This window comes from Callithrix jacchus, chromosome 11, assembly GCF_049354715.1.
Source record: "Callithrix jacchus isolate 240 chromosome 11, calJac240_pri, whole genome shotgun sequence".
Taxonomy (NCBI): domain Eukaryota; kingdom Metazoa; phylum Chordata; class Mammalia; order Primates; family Cebidae; genus Callithrix; species Callithrix jacchus.
In genome coordinates this window covers 103691936-103713734 of record NC_133512.1, presented here as the reverse complement: position 1 = coordinate 103713734, position 21799 = coordinate 103691936, and the positions used below count along the sequence as shown (strand labels likewise).

Here is a 21799-nt window from a genome sequence, read left to right as displayed (position 1 = left end):
ACCATGTCTTAAATATTCCAGATTTAACTTCATGTTTATTTCAATCCTCTAAATCCTCCCCTCTCCCTCTCTCTACACCCACACCCACACACACACACACACACACACACACACAACGTATATACATCTCTATGCATATATATATGGGAAATCATGTTTTTTCCTTATAAGAAGTCTTGTTCATAAATTTCATGCAGCTAATTTCCTACTATGGTCTATGGAAGGCCAAGTGAGTAGTGCTAGAGAAGAATCATTATTATCTCAAAAGGTGGGGCAGGGGAACTGACTGGCTTCAACTCTACTGAGACCCTCTGGTTACCTGAGCCCAAGAGGACTTTACTGTCTGCATCTAGAACTCCACTTTTCCACTGCCTGCCCAACAGGAGTGATGCATGTCCATGCTATAAGGTTTTGCTCAGCACCATCTGTTTACTGTCGGTGGGTAACCCAACCCTAGAAGCTCTCAAGATGCCCACAAAGCCAAAATGAGATGGAACACTGGATAAGGTGGGGTTAAGGAGTAGAGTGGCCTCTCTGAGCCTGAGATTCCAGTTTTGGTTCTGTCACTTTTGTTAGGTAAAGCTATGGGAATTGTATAGTAGAATGTAGCTATAAGATAACACCAAAAAATGAGGGTCCAGTGGACAACTTATTTTCAGTATTCAGGCTAGCAGATCTTTAACTGGTGGGAAAGCTATGGTCCTCTTAGCAAGTACAACCCTTTACTAAAGATAAAGTGACCACCATACTAATTAGTGGATGACTCTCTAACTCCATAAAGAACTAACCATTAACATAATTCAACTGTCTCTTCTTGCTCTGATTAGAGGCTTACCGAACAGCTCTGTGATTATAATATTGCTTCCCATGATCACCTGCCTAATGAGAGAAAGAAGTCACTGGCTAGGCCAACCAGAATATTTTAGATTTGTAACATTTATTTTATTCAAGCAACATTTTGGATAGTCTGTATTTAATTTGGTGACTCTAAAATTTTTTTTAAATTCATTTTTTATTTTAGTACTTTATACATGTATGTAAAATTAAATGAAAAAATGTGTTTTAGTTTTTATAATTAGAGTTCTGTTTATATTTTTTCTCTTTTATTTTTGATTTTTAAATTTAATGGTGGGGGGTTCCACTATGTTGCTCAGGTTGATCTTGAACTCCTCAGCTTAAGCAATCCTCCTGCCTTGGCCTTCCAAAGTGCTGGGATTATAGGCATGAGCCCTGGCACTGGCCTTGTTTACAAATTTCATGAAATTGTTTTTATGAGTGAAATGAGTGAAGAGGTGGGCTACTATGCTCTAAGTGAATACATCAGCTTCAGGATTTTTATACGAGCATACTGAGAAGATGAGAGAAGTTAAACCTGCAAAGCTGAGACTCAGACACTGAGTTATTAGAACTTCATCTGAACAATGAGACTACATGATGTCTTGCTCAATGTCTAGCCAGGAGGCACCCTCAGAGACATCTGTCTATTAGTTCCAACAGCCATTACAGGAGGGGCTAAGTAATTCTTTCATACATTGAAAAAATAAGTTATATTTTACTTCTTTTCCTTACCCTCTTCTGAAATGAAACAAAACTTATTAAATAAATAAATCCTTGTGAAACCCCATCTCTACAAAAATACAAAAATTAGCCAGGCATGGTGTGGATGCCTATAATCCCAGCTACTCAAGAGGCTGAGATGATTCAGCCGAATTGCTTGAATCCGGGAGACAAAGGTTGCAGTGAGCTGAGATCACGCCAATGCATTCCAGCCTGGGTGACAGAGTGAAACTCCGTCTCAATATAAATAAATAAATCCATTATAGCGCTGGATTTTGAGAAGGGTGCAATGAGCAAACTGGGATAGTGAAAACATTTATAAAAAATATAACTCAAATGGAATCTGATTGATCACAGAAAAATCTAACTGCACACATGTGAAAGAGAAGATCAGGAGAACAAAGGACCAAGGATTATCATTTGTCCTGTGAAAATGTTCTGCCATAACCCATAATGATCATTTTAGGATTTAAATGTAATTTAAAATTTAAATAGACAAGAGCCATCAAATATTGATGAGAATTAACAGCATGAAAGAGAAGAACAACTAAACTCCCAAGGGAACAGCAGCAACAAAAGAGAAGAATGTTCTAAGTAAGTACTTCCTATCATTGGAAAGTCCTAAGAAGATATATTGCCTCTCTCTTAAATAACTGGGACAGGCTACTCTAAAAAGTTACTGATTAAACTAAAAATGTAATTGCCAAACAGATAATCCCAATTTTCATACATGAAAAGAAAATAAGTCTTGAGGTGGCTGGCAAGATGGCTGAATAGGAACAGCCTGGGTCTGTAGCTCCCAGTGAGATCAATGCAGAATACCAGTGATTTCTGCATCTCCAACTGAGGTACCCGGCTCATCTTATTGGGACTGGTTAGATAGTGGGTGCAGCCAATGGAGAGCCAAAGCAGGGTGGGGCTTCACCTCACCAGGGAAGAATGAGGGGCCAGGAAACGCCCTCCTTTAGCCAAGGGAAGCTGTGAGGGACTGTGCTGTGAGGAATGGTGCATTCCTGCCCAGATACTATGCTTTTCCCATGGTCTTTGCAACTCACAGACCAGGAAATTCCCTCTAGTGCCTACATCACCAGGACCCCGAGTTTCAAGCACAAAACTGGGTGGCCATTGGGTAGACACCAAGCTAGCTACAGAGTTTATTTTCATACCCCAGTGGCACCTGGAATGCCAGTGAGACAGAACCATACACTCCCCTAAAAAGGGCACTGAAGCCAGGGAGCCAAGTGGTCTACCTCAGCAGATCTCACCCCAATGGAGACCAGCAAGCTAAGATCCACTGCTTGAAATTCTTGCTGCGAGCACAGCAGTCTCAAATTGACCTGGGACGCTAGAGCTTGGTGGAGCTCTTGTAATCCACCATTACAGAGGCTGGAGTAGGTGGTTTTCCCCTCACAGTGCAAACAAAGCCTCAGGGAAGCTCAGACTGGGCGGAGCCTACCACAGCTCTGCAAAGCCTGTAATCAGACTGCCTTTCTAGATTCCTCCTCTCTAGGCAGGGCATCTCTGAAAGAAAGGCAGCAGTCCCAGTCAGGGACTTACAGATAAAACTCCCATCTCCCTGGGACAGAGCACCTAGGGGAAGGGCGGCTGTGGGCGCAGACTTAATTTCCCGGCTGCTGGCTCTGAAGAGAGCAGTGGATCTCCCAGTGCAGTACTCTAAGGGACAGACAGCCTCCTCAAGTAGGTCCCTGACCCCCATGCCTCCTGACTGGGAGACACCTTCCAGCAGGGGTCAACAGACACCTCATACAGGAGAGCTTCTGGAACTATATTAAATTAAATGTTTCTGTACTGCCAAAGGAACAACTAGCACAGTGAAAAGGCAGCCCATGGGTTGGGAGAAAATATTTGCAAGCCTGATATCTGATAAGGGATTAATATGAAAATATATAAGGAGGTCATAGAACTCAATAACAAAACAAAACAAAATAAAAACCTTAAAAACCAATTAAAAATTGGGCAAAGGGATTGAATAGACATTTTTCCACAGAAGACATACAAATGGTTAAGACGTATATGAAAAGATGCTCAACATCACTAATCATCAGGGAAATGGAAATCAAAATCACAATGAGGTATCATCTCACATCTGTTAGAATGTCCATTATCAAAAGTCACAAGGTAAGTCTTAGCAAGGGTGTGAAGAAAAGGGAACACTGCTTGTACACTCTTGGTGGAAATGTAAATTGGTACAGCCATTATGGAAAATGGTTTGGAAGTTCCAAAAAAAAATTAAAAATAGAACTACCATATGTCCTAGATATATCTCTGTTAGATATATACTCAACTCAAAAGAAGTGAAATCAGTATCTCATAGACATATCTGTCCACCAAAACATGATTCACAATAGCCGAGTTACAGAAACAATCTAAGTGTCCATTAATGGATGAACAGACAAAACAATTGTGATACACATATGTCAACAATACAAACTAGATTAAAGACCTAAACTTAAGACCTGAAACCATAAAGCTCCTGGAAGAAAATACAGGAAGAAAATCTTGATATTGCCATGGCAATAATCATTTTGGCTATCACACCAAAAGCTCAGGCAACAAGAGCAAAAAATAAACACATGGAACTGTATCAAACTAAAATGGATACAACATTTATATATGTGTGTATATATACATACATATATGTGTGCGTGTGTATAGAGAGATAACTTCCTTATCTATATATGTATAATGAAATATTATTCAGCCCTAAAAAGGAGATACTGCCACTTGAAAAACAGAGAAGAAAAGATAAACCTGCAGGACACTATACTAAGTAAAATAAGTCAGTCACAGGAAAACAAAAGTATGAGCTCACATGTATGTGGAATCTTTTTTTTTTTTTTAAGTCAAACAAGAAAAGAGAATAAAACAATGGTGGTTACTAAGGATGAGGAGGGGAGGAAACAGGGAGAAGTAAATCAAGGGTGCAAATTTTCACTTAGGTAAAATGAATAAGCCTAGACAACTAATGGATGGCATGAAGACTATCTTTAATAACGTATACTGAAAGTTTGCTAAGAGAGGAGGCTGCTTTTACCACACACATATTGAAGAGAATTAACTATGGAAGGTGTTCAATATGTAAAGTCAACAGTTTGATTATAGTAACCATTTTGCTATGTATATCAAAACTTGTTGTATACATACACACACACACACATTAAAATACATTAAAAATGGTGAGTTGACAAATATAAAAAGGAAAATAGTGAGCAAGGTTCAAAAAATTAATGTATAGTATGCTCTTCAACTTGTGAAATATCTGGAACAATATGTATCTATGCACAAACATCAAAAACAAACAGGGAAAGAATAATCAAGAAACCAATGAAATTGGGTACCTACAGGGGTGAATGGGAACAGATTACAAGTAGTAGGGAAGGAATGAGACTCCTCTAATTGTATCCATTTAAATGGTGTTGAAATTTTAAATGTGCCGATTTTTAACAATCACTTTCATTGATGTGATAAAATTCACAAAGTACATCTTGATGAGCTAATTTTATACATCTGAGTAACCACCACCATCACAGTGAAAATATACAACTTTTCTACCACCCTCAAAAGCTATCTGTTGGCCCATTATGATCAGTCGAGGTCCTACACACAACCACAGGCAACCACTGAGGTGATTTCTATCCATAAACATTAGACTTGTGTTTTCTAAAGCTTCATATAAACGTAATAATGAATTATGTTCTCCTTTGAGTTTGGCTTCTTTTACTCAGAATAACTTCATGAGAATGAGCCATATTGTGGCACCTATCTGTAATGCATCCTCTTCTATGGCTGTGTATTATGCCATTCTGGGGATTGTCTACACTTTGTTTATCCTGTCATCTGCTGATGGACATTTGGGTACTCTTTGGTTTGGGCTTGCTGCCCTAAAAATTAATGTACAAGTTTTTGTGTGGACGTGTTTTCCTTTCTCTTGGAAAAAGATGTTCTTTCCCTGTTTGTTTTTGATGCTAGTATATGTGCATAGATACATATTGTTCCAGATATTTTACAAATTAAACCTAGCATATCATAAATTTTTTGAACCTTGCTCGCTATTTTTTAAAATATTTAAATCAACTCACCATTTGTAATTTATTTTCCTTTCTCTTGGTGGTGAAATGGATAAACTGTATGTTAATTGTCAGTTAACTTTATAAGAAATTGCTGGACTGTCTTCCAAAGTGGTTGTGTCATTTTATATTTTCACTGGCAATGCATAAAACTGCAATCTTGTCAACACTTGGTATAGTGAATCTTTAATTTTAGCCATTTTTATGATTTTAGTTTTTGTATTTTTCTGATGACTAATGATAGTAAGAATCATTTGGGCTTTTTGGCCTTTCATATTTTATCTTTTGTGAAGGGTGTTAAAATATTTTACCTTAAAAAAATTTGCAGGGTGTAGTATCTTAGGCCTATAATACCAGCACTTTGGGAGGCCAAAGCAGGAGGACTGCTTGAGCCCAGGAGTCCAAGAACAGCCTGGGCAACATGGCAAAACTCCATCTCTACAAAAAATTGAAAAAATGGCCAGGTGTGGTGGTATGTACCTGTAGTCCTGGCTACTCAGGAGGCTAAGGAGGGAGGATTGCTTGGGTGCCATGTTTGTGCCACTGCACTCCGGCCTGGAACAGAAAGTGAGACCCTGTCTCAAAAAACAAAAACAAACAATAGTTGTCTTAATATTGGAATGTAAGAGTTCTCTATGTATTCTGAATGTAAGTCCATTGTCAGATATAAGTATTGTGAATATTTTTTTCCAGTCTGTTGCTTGCCTTTTTGTTTCTTTATTACTGTCTATTGAAGGGAAGTGTCTATTTATTTATTTTAAAAAATAAAGCCCAATTTGTTATTTTTTCCTTTTATGGTTCGTGTACTTTTTGTGCCCTATATAGGCAAAAATTGCAAAGGTCAAAGTCACAGATATTTTTTCCTATGTTTTCATTTAGAAGTTTTTACATTTTAGCTTTTGCATTTAAGTCTAGCTCTATTTTTAAATATTTGTTTTCTATGGAGTGGGGTAAGGGTCACTATTCACCTTTTTTCCATAAGGGTTTCCAGTTGTTCCAGAACCATATGTTGAAAACTGTCATTTCCTCATTGAATTACCTGAGCAACGTTGTCAAAAAACAATTGACCATAAATCTGTGGGTCTATCTCTAAACTCTCTAGGGTTCATTGATCTGCATGTCTATCTTTATGCAAATATCACAGTGTTTTCATCTCTGTACAAAGTCTTGAAATTAGGCTATGTTACTTCCATTTCATTTGTATATTGATTTTAGAATCAATTTGAACTACGGATTGCATTAAATGTGTAGACTAATAGGGGAAAACAGACATCTTAAAATATTGAATGTTCCGCTCCATCAACAGTATATCTCTCCATTACTTTCAGTTTTATTTAATTTCTTTCAGTGATGTTTTATAGTTTCACTTTACAGGTCTCAGGACATATTTTGTAAAATTTAACCCTTAGTATTTCATAATTTGGGTTCTATTTTAAATGTTGTATTTAAAAATTTTAACTATCAATTGTTGGTTGCTAGGATATTAAAAAAGTAATTGGTTTTTGTAAATTGATTTTTGAATCTTACTACTTTGTTAAAATTGATTATTATAGTAGTTTTTCTGTAAATATTTTAGAATTCTTTTTTACATAGATGATCATGCTTTTTGCAAATGCTTCCCTCTCATTCATCCATGCAGTCATGCATGCAAGAAATGTTTACTTAGCACCTACTGATCTGCTATCTGTTAGGCACTATAAGTGGTACTGGAGTACAGTGAGAGCAAAGCAGGCAGGGCAGTACACTCCAAGAACATTCAATGCAGTCTGTCCTACACCCATCACCTGACTCCTTCATTACTGATCATCTGATCTTTTGCCACTCCTAAATCCAATATTTAGCGCATATAACTTGAAGCATCTTTCTGATATCTTAACTTCTGAAGGCTTCTACTTCCTGTTGCATCCTAACCTTATCTGGATGGACATGTCAGAACCTTTCCCACAGCCCTCTAGGCTTTGGCTCACCGGGTGCTTCAGACCTGTTTTCCTTTTCTTCACATTTCTTCTCCTAGGAACTATCTGGATTAATTAGGCCAACTGTTGGGGCCAACAACACATTTTTCATTAAGCAAGACATTGGGACCATAGCCATCAGTAAATTATAACTATGAAAGAACTAAATGGTCTGGTCTGGGAGGACGGGGACAGTGAGGACCTTCCCCTCCTATGCCTCAGGGCATTTTAAAAATCTAGTTGATTTGTAGTGAATTCCTGAGTGCCTGGGAGCACTCTTCTGTTAGCCTTGGAGCAACCTGAAGATAAGAACTGGGTATGCTTTTTAACCTGGTGCCAACTCCCCGGTGGGGTAAGGTACTCACCTAACCAACACTGGAATCTTGGGCATCTTCTTGGAGACTTTGAAGAAGCTCGTGTCCCCTTTGTTGTCAGTAAAGTAAATGCCAGCCACACTGGTCACGAGGTTCCCGGGGAATGTGAACAGAACCCTTTCATCATCACCTTGGCTGGCCCAATCCCAGGCTTGTCCTCCTATCAGCAAGCCGCCACCATGTTTCATGAACTTGACCAGCTTTTCCATCATGGTTTCATTGTAGGCATCAATACAGTAAACCCCAAGGGAGTCCTTCACTTCTGACTCTACCTTTGTATCTACTCCAGAGCCCTCGAGGATTTTGGCCAAAGGTGTCAGGGATGGGTGTACACCAATGGGAGCCCCAGGGGAAGAACAAAGCCACCCCACCGCATTCAGGAGAAAGGGCGTGAGCTGGGCTTCCACCAGGTAGTCCTCATGGGACACAACCACCAGGCGGCCACGGCCATAGGAGGAGGCAGCAATGAGGACCTGGCCCATGTCATTCACCATCACAGGAAATGAAGCCTCTCCAATAAGAAGCAGTTCACATGGAACAGCATCTTCGGGTACATCCCAACTTGTCACGCCTTTCATAAGGGCCTCGAAGGCAGCAGAGGGAGTTGCCATGGCTCTATTGGTTTCTGCAGAGAAGAAAGCAAAGACTCAGCTTAGTGAAGAATGGATAAACAAAGAAACAAATAGAGCAGTTCACTCTTCCAGTAGCTGGGTGATTCTTCCCACTATGCAGATGAGGCTGACACTGGGAAATGATTCAAGCACTCGGTGTCAATGTCTGCAGTCCAGGAGACCCCACTGGGCCCTCACCTCTTAAACTCAGTGGTCAAACTTAAAGAGCATGATACTTTTCCATCACAGAAGGAAAGAGTAAGTGTGGAATTGTGTCCCCCCAAAGAGATATTTTAAAGTTCTAACCCCTAGGACTTTTTTGGAAAGAGGTCTTCACAGATGTAATCAAGCTAAGATGAGGTCATATGTGATTCAAATGGCTCATAGTCCAATGACTGATGTCCTTGTAAGAGGACATTTGGAAATGTAAGGGAGAATGCTGTCAGAAAATGGGGGAAGAGATTGGAATGGTGAGTCTACAAGACAAGGAAGACCATGAATTGATGGCAAACACCAGAAGCTAAGAGAGAGGCATTGTAGATTCTGCCTAAAAATCTCCAGAAAGAACCATGCTGCTGACACCTGGATTTCAAAATTCTAAGCCTTCAGAACTGTGAGATGTCTTCCTGATATTTTAAGCCACCCCACTTGAGGTCATTTGCTACAGCAGCTGCTGGGAATTCATACAGTGGTGCAGCATGTTGTCCTCCTAGCCCATTCCATCCCTCTTGGCTCCCCAACTAATCATATGAATCCCAGCTTGGACAACTCAGAACTTCCATCTGAAATGCCTGGGCTCTCAGAGAAGGTTCTTTGGTCAAAGTCACAGGCTAGGTAAGAGAAAAGTGGAAATTCTCTGTGGTTTAAATGCAATTCTCATATAAATAGGAGCAGAAGGTAACAAGATATGAAATTATTGCAGAATCCTAATTGCACCTGGGATGCAGCTGACAAAGGTGAGGAGGTGAAGTCACAGATATCCTCTGTTTCTTCACAATGAGCTCCCCACTAAGGATGCTCTGTAGTCTGACCTCTGCTACATGCACTGTACTGAAACACCTCTTCCAAGGACAGATGTGTTTTCATGGTCAGGTCATGCAGGGTGTCTCATCCTCAATGACCACTCAGCAGCAGAGGACATCACTTCTCTTCCCATCCATGAGGCTGAACCACCTCTGTCAGTGTGGCCTGAGCTAACCTCTTTATATCCAACCTCTGGGACCACTTACTTTCTGTCCTTTTCTAACCTACTCTTGGAAAATGCAGATGTCTTTAGATTTTAATCTTTGGCCCTTACCACTTGTCTTTTTCCCTTGTCAGATATATGCTCACTCTCAATGTAATATGCAACATGATTATAAACTTGGGCTCTGGAGTTAGAGCAGTCTGAGTTTGAATTTCAGCTCTGCTGCTTACTAACTGTGAGACTCGGATAACACATCTCAAAGACTTAGTTTCCTTATTAATTAAACAGAAATAATAATATCTACCATATAAACTTGTCCTGCGGATTAAAGGAAATAACAGGTTAAATGCCTTTTCATAAATATTCAATTTATTTATATGCTTATAATTATTTGGTTAAGAATAAACCATTTAATTTAAGCATGTGAATAATAAAGAATTCTTACAAAGTGGAAAAACAATTTAACCTCACGTAGGTTTTACAAACACCGAATTAAGCACGTACTGATTCTGATTTGATAGTTTTCGTGTTTTGGTACCAATACTAATACTAACACTAATGATAATTACTATTGCATTTATCCCTCAAATATCTCTGTGTGCCCTTGAGAAAGTCCTTCGCACAGGCTACATGCCTTCCCCAAGCCAGGATAAAACAGTCCAGTCTTGAAATAACAAGTTCAAGACCACTACTAAAAGAGCAGACTGGCCATTTATAGCCAGTCTATAAACTAAAAAGTCTTAAATTTGTTATTTCCCCTCTAAATGAGCTCTTCTAAGCCAAATTACATAAGCCCACTGTTTCTAGTAGTTATACAGAAGAATTAATGACCTACCTACCTCAGGGAACTATTGAGAAGATACTGTCATGAACATTTGGTAAGTAAGAAGCTTGTAGTTTCCCTGCTCCTCTTGGTGCCCACAAATAATCAGGACAGCAAAGTGCACAGTGTCATAGCATGTCCCGGCTCCCTGCTGTACCCATATCCAGTTGGTCACAAGTCCTATCAATGTTCTTGTTCGTGGTTTCCAATCACACTGCCATTAACCTGGTGTAGGTCCTTAATAATTCATGCCTGGACTCAACCAATCCAATTTCTATGTTACCAGGACCTGTTCCTACCTTTACTTTTCTAAAACCACTCTAATCATGTTATTTACCCTGAAAGCTCCACCTTAGTCCCTGGGGACGATCTACTGCCTCCTGGTGCGGACCACCTGCAGGGCTGGCTGCTCCCTGGGTTTTCCTGCCTTTTCACCTGCTGCCTCTCTCCCTGCACCATCCAGTCTGCCTTGTGTTCCTGGACATGCCCTGCTTTCATTTTAGGTTATCTTTCCATTCTCTTTATGTTCTGTTCCCCCTCCTAAATCTTTCTATCTATGGAAATCCTATTCTTTTAAGAGAAGATATGGCATAGAAAAGAAAATTTTAAATGGCCCTTACAGAGGTGGGCCACCATCGCCACACCCATATAAACAGGACTACAGGGAATTACACACAGCAGCAGGGCAGAGCCCATGGCAACAGGGTGGAGCCCAGAACAGCTCAGCATAGCCTCTGCAGGCAGGCAATGACTAGACTGCCTCCTTGCTGGGCAGGGCAGTACAATGGATACTCATAAATAAAGCCCTACCTCCCCGGGACAGAGCACCTGAGGAAAAAAAGGGGCTTTATGAGTTCTGCTGCAGCAGACTTAAACATACCTGCCTAACAGCCCTGAATGAACAATGGAGCTCACAGCTCAGCACTTGAGCTCCTATAAAGTACAGACTGTCTCCTCAAGCAGCTCCCTGACCCCCGTATATCCAAAGAGTCCCCTCACAAAGGACTGATCAGACTGACATTTGGCGGGCATCATTCTGGGACTAAGATAGCAGAAGAAGAAACTGGTAGCATCCCTCACTGTTCTGTAGCTGCTACAGGTGTTCCCCAGGCAAGCAGGGCCTGGAGCAGACCTCAGCAGTCCTACAGCAGAGGGGCTAAACTGTTAGAAGGAAAATTAAGAAACTGAAATACTTCATCAACAATAATGTGGAGGTCCATTCAGAGACCCAATCTGAAAGTCAGCAACTACTCAGATGACAGGTGGATAAATCCACAAAGATGGGAAGAAACCAGAGCAAAAAGGAGGAAAACACCCAAAACTGGAACACCTTGTCTCCTATAAGGGACCACAACCCCTCACCAGCAAGGGAACAAAGCTGGACGGAGAATGAGTGTGATGAAATGACAGAATCAGACTTCAGAAAGTGGGTAATGAGAAACTTCCATAAGCTAAAAGAACACATTCTAACCCAATGCAAAGAAAGTAAGAACCTTGAAAAAAGATTTGAGGAAATGATAACAAGAATGGACAACTTAGAGAGGAATATGAGTGAATTGATGGAGCTGAAAAACACAACAAGAGAACTTCATGAAGCATGCACAAGTCTTGGCAGCCAAACTGACCAAGCAGAAGAAAGGATATAGAGGTTGAAGATCAACTCAATGAAATAAAATGAGAAGGCAAGATTAGAGAAAAAAGTGCAAAAAGGAATGAACAAAGCCTCCAAGAAATGTGGGACTATGTAAAGAGACCCAATCTACTTTTGATAGGTGTACCTGAATGTGACGAAGACAATGAATCCAAGCTGGAAAATACTCTTCAGGATATTATCCAGGACAATTTCCCCAACCTAGCAAGGCAGGCCAACATTCAAGTCCAGGAAATATAGAGAACATCACAAAGATATTCTGCAATAAGAGCAACCCCAAGGCACATAATCATTAGATTCACCAGGATTGAAATGAAGGAGAAAATACTAAGGGCAGCCAGAGAGAAAGGTCGGGTAACTGACAAAGGGAAGCCCATCAGACTCACAGCAGATCTCTCGGCAGAAACCCCACAAGCCAGAAGAGTGGGGGCCAATATTCAACATCTTTAAAGAAAAGAACTTTCAACCCAGAATTACATAACCAACCAAACTCAGCTTCATAAGTGAAGGAAAAATAAAATCCTTCACAAACAAGCAAGTACTCAGAGATTTTGTCACCACCAGGCCTGCTTTACAAGAGCTCCTGAAAGAGGCACTACACATAGAAAGGAACAACCAGTACCAGCCATTCCAAAATCACACCAAATGCTAAAGAGCATCAACAAAATGAAGAATCTGCATCAACTAATGGCAAAACAGTCAGCTAGCATCAAAATGGCAGTATTAAATTCACACATAACTATATTAACCCTAAATGTAAATGGGCTAAATGCACCAATCAAAAGACACAGACTGGCAAATTGGATAAAAAGCCAAAACCCATCAGTGTGCTGTATCCAGGAAACCCATCTCACATGCAAGGATACACAAAGACTCAAAATAAAGGGATGGAGGAAGATTTACCAAGCAAATGGAGAGCAAAAAAAAAAAAAAAAAAAAAAAAAAAAAAAAAAAGCAGGAGTTGCAATTCTCCTCTCTGATAAAATAGACTTTAAAGCAACAAAGATCAAAAGAGACAAAGAAGGACATTACATAATGGTAAAAAGATCAATACAACAAGAAGAGCTAATGATCCTAAATATATATGGACCCCAATGCAGGAGCACCCAGATACATAAGGCAAGTTCTTAATGACTTACAAAGAGACTTAGACTCCCACACAATAATAGTGGGAGACTTTAACACTCCACTGTCAATATTAGACAGATCAACCAGGCAGAAAATTAACAAGGATATCCAGGACTTGAACTCAGACCTGGAACAAGCAAAGCTGATTGACATTTACAGAACTCTCCACCCCAAATCCACAGAATATACATTCTTCTCAGCACCACATCACACCTACTCTAAAATTGACCACATAATTGGAAGTAAAGCACTCCTCAGCAAATGCAAAACAACTGAAATCATAACAAACAGTCTCTCAGACCATAGTGCAATCAAGTTAGAACCCAGAATTCAGAAACTAACTCAGAACCACACAGCTTCATGGAAACTGAACAACTGGCTCTTGAGTGTTGACTGGATAAACAATGAAATGAAGGCAGAAATAAAGAAGCTCTTTGAAATCAATGAGAACGAAGACACAACATACCAGAATCTCTGGGACACATTTAAAGCAGTCTCTAGAGGAAAATATAGAGCAACAAGTACCCACATGAGAAGAATGGAGAGATCCAAAATTGACACCCTATCCTCAAAATTGAAAGAGCTAGAGGAGCAAGATCAAAAACACTCAAAACCTAGAAGACAAGAAATAACTAAGATCAGAGCAGAACTGAAGGAGATAGAGACATGAAAAATCCTACAAAAAATCAATAAATCCAAGAGCTGGTTTTTTGAGAAGATCAACAAAATAGACCACTAGCCAGATTGATAAAAAAGAAAAGAGAATAACCAAATAGATGTAATAAGAAAACAAAAAAGGGGAAATCACCACAGATTTCACAGAAATTCCAACCATCATCAGAGAATATTACAAACAACTCTATGCATATAAACTAGTAAACCTGGAAGAAATGGATAAATTCCTAGACACTTGTGTCCTCCCAAGCCTAAACCAGGAGGAAGTCGAAACTATGAATAGACCAATAACAAGGTCTGAAGTTGAGGCAGCAATTAAGAATCTACCACACAACAAAAGCCCAGGTCCAGATGGGTTCATAGCCGAATTCTACCAGACACACAAAGAGGAACTGTTACCATTCCTTCTGAAACTATTCCAAATAATTCAAAAAGAGGGAATCCTTCCCAAATCATTTTATGAGACCAACATCATCCTGATACCAAAACCCGGCAGTGTCTCAACAAGAAAAGACAACTTCAGGCCAATATCCATGATGAATATAGATGCAAAAATCTTCAATAAAATCCTGGCAAGCCGATTGCAACAGCACATCAAAAAGCTTATCCACCATGATCAAGTAGGATTCATCCCAGGGATGCAACGCTGGTTCAACATATGCAAGTCTATAAACGTAATTCACCACATAAACAGAACCAAAAACAAAAACCACATGATTATCTCAATTGACGCAGAGAAGGCCTTTGACAAAATTCAACATCCCTTCATGCTAAAAACCCTCAATAAACTTGGTATTGATGGAACGTATCTCAAAATAATAAAAGCTATTTATAACAGACCAACAGCCAATATCATACTGAATTGGAAAAACAGGAAGCATTCCCTTTGAAATCTGGCACTAGACAAGGATTCTCTCTCTTACCAGTCCTATTCAATACAGTACTGGAAGTTCTAGCCAGAGCAATCAGGCAAGAAAAACAAATAACAGGTATACACATAGGAAAGGAGGAAGCCAAATTGTCTCTATGTGCAGATGACATGATAGTATATCTAGAAGACCCCATCGTCTCAGCCCAAAAACTCCTGAAACTGGTAAGCAATTTCAGCAAAGTCTCAGGATACAAAATCAATATGCAAAAATCACATGCATTCCAATACACCAATAACAGACTGAAAGAGAGCCAAATCAAGAATGAACTGCCATTCCCAATTGCTACAAAGAGAATAAAATACCTAGAAATACAACTAACAAGGAACATAAAGGATGTCTTCAAGGAGAACTACAAACCACTGCTCAATGAAATAAGAGAGGACACAGACAGATGGAGAAACATTCCATGTTCATGGTTAGGAAGAGTCAATATCGTGAAAATGGCCATACTGCCCAAAGTAATTTACAGACTCAATGCTATCCCTGTCAAGCTACCAATGACCTTCTTCACAGAACTGAAAAAAGACACCTTAAACTTCATATGGAACCAAAAGAGAGCCCACATAGCCAAGTCAATTCTAAGCAAAAAGAACACAGCAGGAGTCGTCACACTACCAGACTTCAAACTATACTACAAGGTTACAGTAATCAAAACAGCATGGTACTGGTACCAAAACAGAGACATAGACTAATGGAACAGAACAGAGGCATCAGAGGCAACACAGCATATCTACTTACATACAATCTTTGATAAACCTGACCAAAACAAGCAATGGGAAAAGGATTCCCTGTTTAAAAAATGGTGTTGGGAAAACTGGCTAGCCATGTGCAGTAAGCAGAAACTGGACCCCTTCCTGACACCTTACACTAAAATTAACTCCAGATGGATCAAACACTTAAACATAAGACCTAACACCATTAAAACCCTAGAAGAAAATCTAGGCAAAACCATTCAGGACATAGGAGTAGGCAAGTACTTCATGACAAAAACACCAAAAGCATTGGCAACAAAAGCCAAAATAGACAAATGGGACCTAATCAAACTCCACAGCTTCTGCATGGCAAAAGAAACAGTCATTAGAGTGAATCGGCAACCAACAGAATGGGAAAAAATTTTTGCAGTTTACCCATCTGACAAAGGGCTGATATCCAGAATTTACAAAGAACTCAAACAGATTGACAGGAAAAAAACAAGCCCATTCAAAAATGGGCAAAGGATATGAACAGACACTTTACAAAAGAAGACATACATGAGGCCAACAAACATATGAAAAAATGCTCATCACTGGTGATTAGAGAAATGTAAATCAAAACCACATTGAGATACCATCTCACTCCAGTTAGAATGGTGATCATTAAAAAATCTGGAGACAGCAGATGCTAGAGAGGATGTGGAGAAATAGGAACACTTTTACACTGCTGGTGGGAGGTAAATTAGTTCAACCACGGTGGAAGACAGTGTGGCAATTCCTCAAGGACCTAGAAATAGAAATTCCATTTGACCCAGCAATCCCATTACTGGGTATATATCCAAAGGACTATAAATCATTCTAATATAAGGACACATGCACACGAATGTTCATTGCAGCACTGTTTACAATAGCAAAGACCTGGAACCAACCCAAATGCTTATTGATGATAGACTGGACTGGGAAAATGTTGCACATATACATGATGGAATATTATGCAGCCATCAAAAACAATGAGTTCGTGTCCTTTGTAGGGACATGGATGAATCTGGAATCATCATTCTCAGCAAACTGGCACAAGAACAGAAAATGAAATACCTCATGTTCTCACTCATAGGCAGGTGATGAACAATGAGAACACATGGACACAGGGAGGGGAGCACTACACACCAGGGTCTATTGGGGGGAATAGGGGAGGGACAGCGGGGGCTGGGAGCTGGGGAGGGATAGCATGGGGAGAAATGCCAGATGTGGGTGAAGGGGAGGAAGGCAGCAAATCACACTGCCACGTGTGTACCTATGCAACTATCTTGCATGTTCTGCACATGTACCCCCAAACCTAAAATGCAATAAAAAAAAAATAAAATAAAATAAAAATAATGAAAAAGAAAAAAAGAAAACCTAGAAGTACAAATAGATAGATTAATAACAAGGAATCTTTCCTAGAATCGTTTTTTACTCTTGTGGGTGCAGGATGTCTAACCCAAACCCACACCTATCCGACTTCCACATAGTTCCCAGATACCCCACTGTACCCAGCATAAGACCCTGTAGCATTGCCCCCAGCCATCTACCCATACACACCGCCTAAAAAACTGTCCATCAGAATCCTTTTCTCTCAGCCTCTGCTGCCTCTAGGTCTGACACAAGTACAAGAACAGGGAACTCACATATCTGTCTCATTAGTTGTTTTCTAAGCTAGTTCAAGGATGAGTTGACTATATTTTACATCCACTAGAAGAATGTCCCAGATACATTTTAAGTGGAGATTTCAAGTCATTATGAGATGTAGAACATGAACTCATTTTCGTATGAGCAAAGATAATGACATTAGCAGTATTAATTAGTTGCAGCAGTAACAATACAATGCTTACCAGGTTCCCGCATTATTACAAGTGATTATGTAACTAATGCCGACAATAAACCTATGAGGTATTTACTATCACTATCCCCATTTCATGGACGGGCAAAACAAGAATCCTAAAATACTACTGCCCAGAGAATTCGTTATTAGAATTAGTAATTTGTTCAAAGTCACACAGGTGGTAAGTGGTGGTGAATCTAGGATTCAAATCCAGGAAACCCAATGATTGAGTCCATACTTGTAAGCACCAAGAATATCCAAGCACCTGTTATATACCAGGCTTTTATATGCACTGAAAATCCACAGAGGCCATGTTTCAACATAACAACATTGATTACATCAGGAAGGGAAGAGGTGAACAGTTTTTTCTGTCTTAATACAAATCTGCATCCTTTGAATTGTTGTATATATTGCTACTACAATGAGAAACAACACTGAGTTAATATAAATTCAGGCAAGCAGTTAAACACACATTAAAAGATTAGGTACAGTATATACACGAAGTAGACTGATCAACTGATCCTAGCTCACTGGTCCTAAAAGGTCTTCCTTCATCTCTGATCAGGTTGTACATCTGCATCTGCCCACATATAAATTTGATTTCCTCCTCTATGGGGGTTCCTTGAACTCTGCAGCTGGTTGTGTCCCCACTTTAACCAGCTATCAGTGACTCCATCACTTGACTTTTGAACCAAATGCCCCCTCTTTATGCCTGAATCCATGTTTGTTCTCCAGGCTTGGTGAGCTCAGATGAATAAAACCTGGGAGAAATGTCCTTTTCTTTCTCTCCCTAACCCTCCTATGGTTCCTGCTTTCTTTCCCCTGGGCCCACCTCTGGCCCCTTTTAGCTTGCTGGAACCAAAGTCACCTCCAAAGCAGAAGGTATTCAAGGTATAACCTGTAACTCAGAGAGACAGCAGAGCTTTCACTCCCACTACAAAGCAGCGCCATGGCTCCACTTTCCCTTTGAGAGACGTGTGAAAAGGCAGGTAGAAGGTGGGCCAAGCTGGATGCTGTACCACCCATATCCCGTATGGTGTGTGATTTCAAATCCTGAAACTAGAGTAAGTGTCTGAGGCCAGAGTATACATTTTATTCTTTGGATGAACAGACAATCCATGTCTGGAATGATTAAATGACAGATGAGGTATAAGGGTAAACTCAGAATCACTTTTTTCAGCAAATAGCTAGCTGACCTTGAAAACTGGTTTGTATCACAGACATTCAATTCTATGGGTCTTCTCTCCTTGGTGCTGTTTCTCGTCCCCCTACCCCGTCACCCTCCCCCCACCATGACTCTTCTGTTTTTCTTTATACATCCAGTATTTTTTGAAGACATTGGGCTAGTTCAACCCCTTCTTTTGAATTCTGTCCTAGAAATTCCCAGCTCAGTCTTATTTATTTTTCACTTGGATTGTTTAATTCATACATCTGTGAGAATATGTAATACACATGGAGGGATATAGATGGTAAAATAATAAAACAATCTGAAAAATTAAACAAGCGTCCATATACCTACCACTCAGCTTTAAAAATAGACCTTTACCACCATCTTTGAAGGCCCCGCTGTGAGTCTCTCTGTTCAGCGCCTCCGTCATCCCCATAGGAGTAAGCAGGATTGGAGACTTTCCTTCTTCTATTCCTCTATTTCTACCTTACCCAACTGCCTTCTTAATTCTCAAGTTCGCCGGAGGCTCTGTCTTTCTCTCACTCCCATTCGCTCACTTCTCTCCTAGGTGACTCAAGACGACGACATAATTGAGGAGCACTAGCCCAGGAGTGAGAAGACCTGGGTATTATTATCTTTTCAAACGTGGGTGCTGCCTCCCCGCCAGCTGTTGATCTGTGTGCCTCAGGGAGTGTTCTATAAAATGCAGTGTGTGAGAAGGGATATTCTAAACTCCCAGGGGCTGTCAGCAGTTAGCTTGGAGTCTGGTGGGGCTCCTCTCTCTCCTCCCAGGCCCAGAGCCAGTATGCAAAGAGCACATCCGTGACGTCTAGAGGGGGAGGGGGCTGGGGACTAGGGGGTGGCTGGCAGGGAGGAGGGGAGCTCCTCCCCGCACACGTATACACACACACACACACACACACACACACAAGCACGCGCGCGCACACACACGAATGCGAGGGGAGCTCCTCCGCGCTTGCGTAAAAACACACGCGGGCGCGCGCACGAATGCAAGGGGAGCTCCTCCGCGCGCGTACACACACACACACTCACACACACGCACGAGAGGGGAGCTCCTCCGAGCGCGCGCGCGTGCACACACACACACACACACACACACACACACACGAATGCTTACTCTAGAATCTAGGGGCTGGTACCAGTGGGAGACAGATCTCTGTCCCAAAGACAGTGTTTGCAAAGATCAAAGGGCAGTAGGACAGTAGGCCAGAACTGATGCTCTCTCACCGGCTACCAGCCACCCGGCTCAATAAAGCCATGAATTAGACCGGTTCCCTAGGTCAGGCCCTTAGGTAACTCAACCACACAAAGCAAGCGCACACCAACATCAGATGTCAGAACCTGGAGTGCCGGAGCAATGCGGCAGGGGGATGCAGGGCCCGACCTCAGAGGAAAATCACCAGCAGAAGCATGGACACAAAGGGCATTCACTGTCCCCGATTTCAGCACACCCAGACCCACAGCGCGCCCACTGCGCCCCGCACCCCCACCCCGGCCTCCCGCACCGCCCTCCCTCAGCACCCAGGCCAAGTCCACCATCGCTGGCCCCTTCTCCAGCCTGCGAGACTTTTGGAGAGGGCCACTCACCAGGTCTCCCTGCGATTTCCACGGGGGCAGGTGGGAGCAGGCAGGGCCAGGCGCAGAGAGGGACGCACCGGGAAGGCGCTTCCCTGAACCGCAGTGACCAAGCGACAGAGCTGGGATTTGGGAGCAGGGAGGAGACGCGAGCAGGAGGAGAGGAGGGGTTTCTATGGGAGTCCCCTCCTCCCCACTTCCTCCCAGGCTGGAGTGGGAGTTCGAGGGGGCGGCGCTTGGCAGGGGACAGCGCTTCTTTGTGTCGCCTGCCCTGGCGGCTGGGCATTGCTGTGGCTTAGGGAAGCCTGGCGACCCCATCCTGGCAGTGTGGACGGCCGTTTCATTAAAGACATAAACTTCTGTGACTCTACATTAGTAAGGGAAAGGCTGAGCAAACGATGGGACATACATTCTGCTTAGTATTATTAGGTTTTTAGGAAGAGCTTGAATCTCCACTTAGTCGGGGAATATACCGTGATATATTGCCAAGGGAAAAATAAAAATTGTAGAAATTGTTGAATATGCTTTTGTTTTTATAGGAAAAACAAATTGTATCATGGTGGGGAGAAGGGAAGGCTACATCTCTACCGGTTAATATTGTTTAACTTGAGAAATAGGAGAGTTGTAACTTTTTATATAACTCTGCATTGTTTGCAGTTACATGTGTTACTTTCGTAAATTAAAAATAATATACCACCCAGGCGCGGTGGCTCACACCTGTAATCCTAGCACTTTGGGAGACTAAGGTGGGCGGATCACCTGAGTTCTGGGATTTGAGAGCAGCCTGACCAACACGGAGAAACCCCGTCTCTATTAAAAATACAAAACTTAGCCCGGCGTGGTGGCATGTGGCTGTGATCCCAGCTACTCAGGAGACTGAGGCAGGAGAATCGCTTGGACCCGGGAGACGGAGGTCACGGTGAGCCGAGATCATGCACCGCTGCACTCCAGCCCGGGCAACCAGAGCGAAACTCCGTCTCAAAATTGTGTGTGTGTGTGTGTGTGTGTGTGTGTGTGCGCGTGCGCGCGCGCGTTTCAAACAATAGTTAGCTAAAATGTATTCTGCGTGCAGTTTAAATCGCATTTCTTTTTCCTTTTTTTTTTTTTTTGAGACGGAGTCTTGCTCTGTCACACATGCTGGAGTGCAATGGCGCGTTCTCGGCTCTCAGCAACCTCTGCCTCCTGAGTTAAAGCAATTCTCCTGCCTCAGCCTCCCAAATAGCTAGGATTACAGGTGCCCGTGATCATGCCTGGCTAATTTTTTGTATTTTTTTTTTATAGACGGAGTTTCACCTTGTTGGCTGGGTGGGTCTCAAACTTCTAATGTCAAGTGATCCACCAGCCTCGACCTCTGAAAGTGTTAGGATTACAGGCAGGAGCCATCGTGCCTGCTCCCCATTTCTTTCCTTTCTGGTATCAGCGGAGAGCTGCTTCCTCTCTTGCGTGTGTGGCCACTTCACCTTTCTCACAGGTGCTGGCTCTAGGATGGGCAATGCAGGTGG

General features: G+C 41.6%; 1 protein-coding gene across 6 annotated transcripts in view; it reads right to left on the bottom strand.

The window, feature by feature from the left end:
- The window catches only part of TCAF1 (TRPM8 channel associated factor 1), a 50453-nt gene that overhangs the window by 12617 nt on the left and 16037 nt on the right, over positions 1-21799 (bottom strand). For 4 of the 6 annotated variants that reach the window (XM_078343578.1, XM_078343576.1, XM_078343577.1 and 1 more), the window contains exon 2: positions 7966-8599. In XM_078343578.1, coding sequence (XP_078199704.1) covers positions 7966-8585 — 620 coding nt within the window. In that variant the 5' untranslated portion in view covers positions 8586-8599. Of the gene's footprint in view, positions 1-7965; positions 8600-20309; positions 20416-21799 lie in introns of those variants that run through there. The other 2 variants (XM_078343574.1, XM_009002899.5) reach the window with 1 other exon arrangement.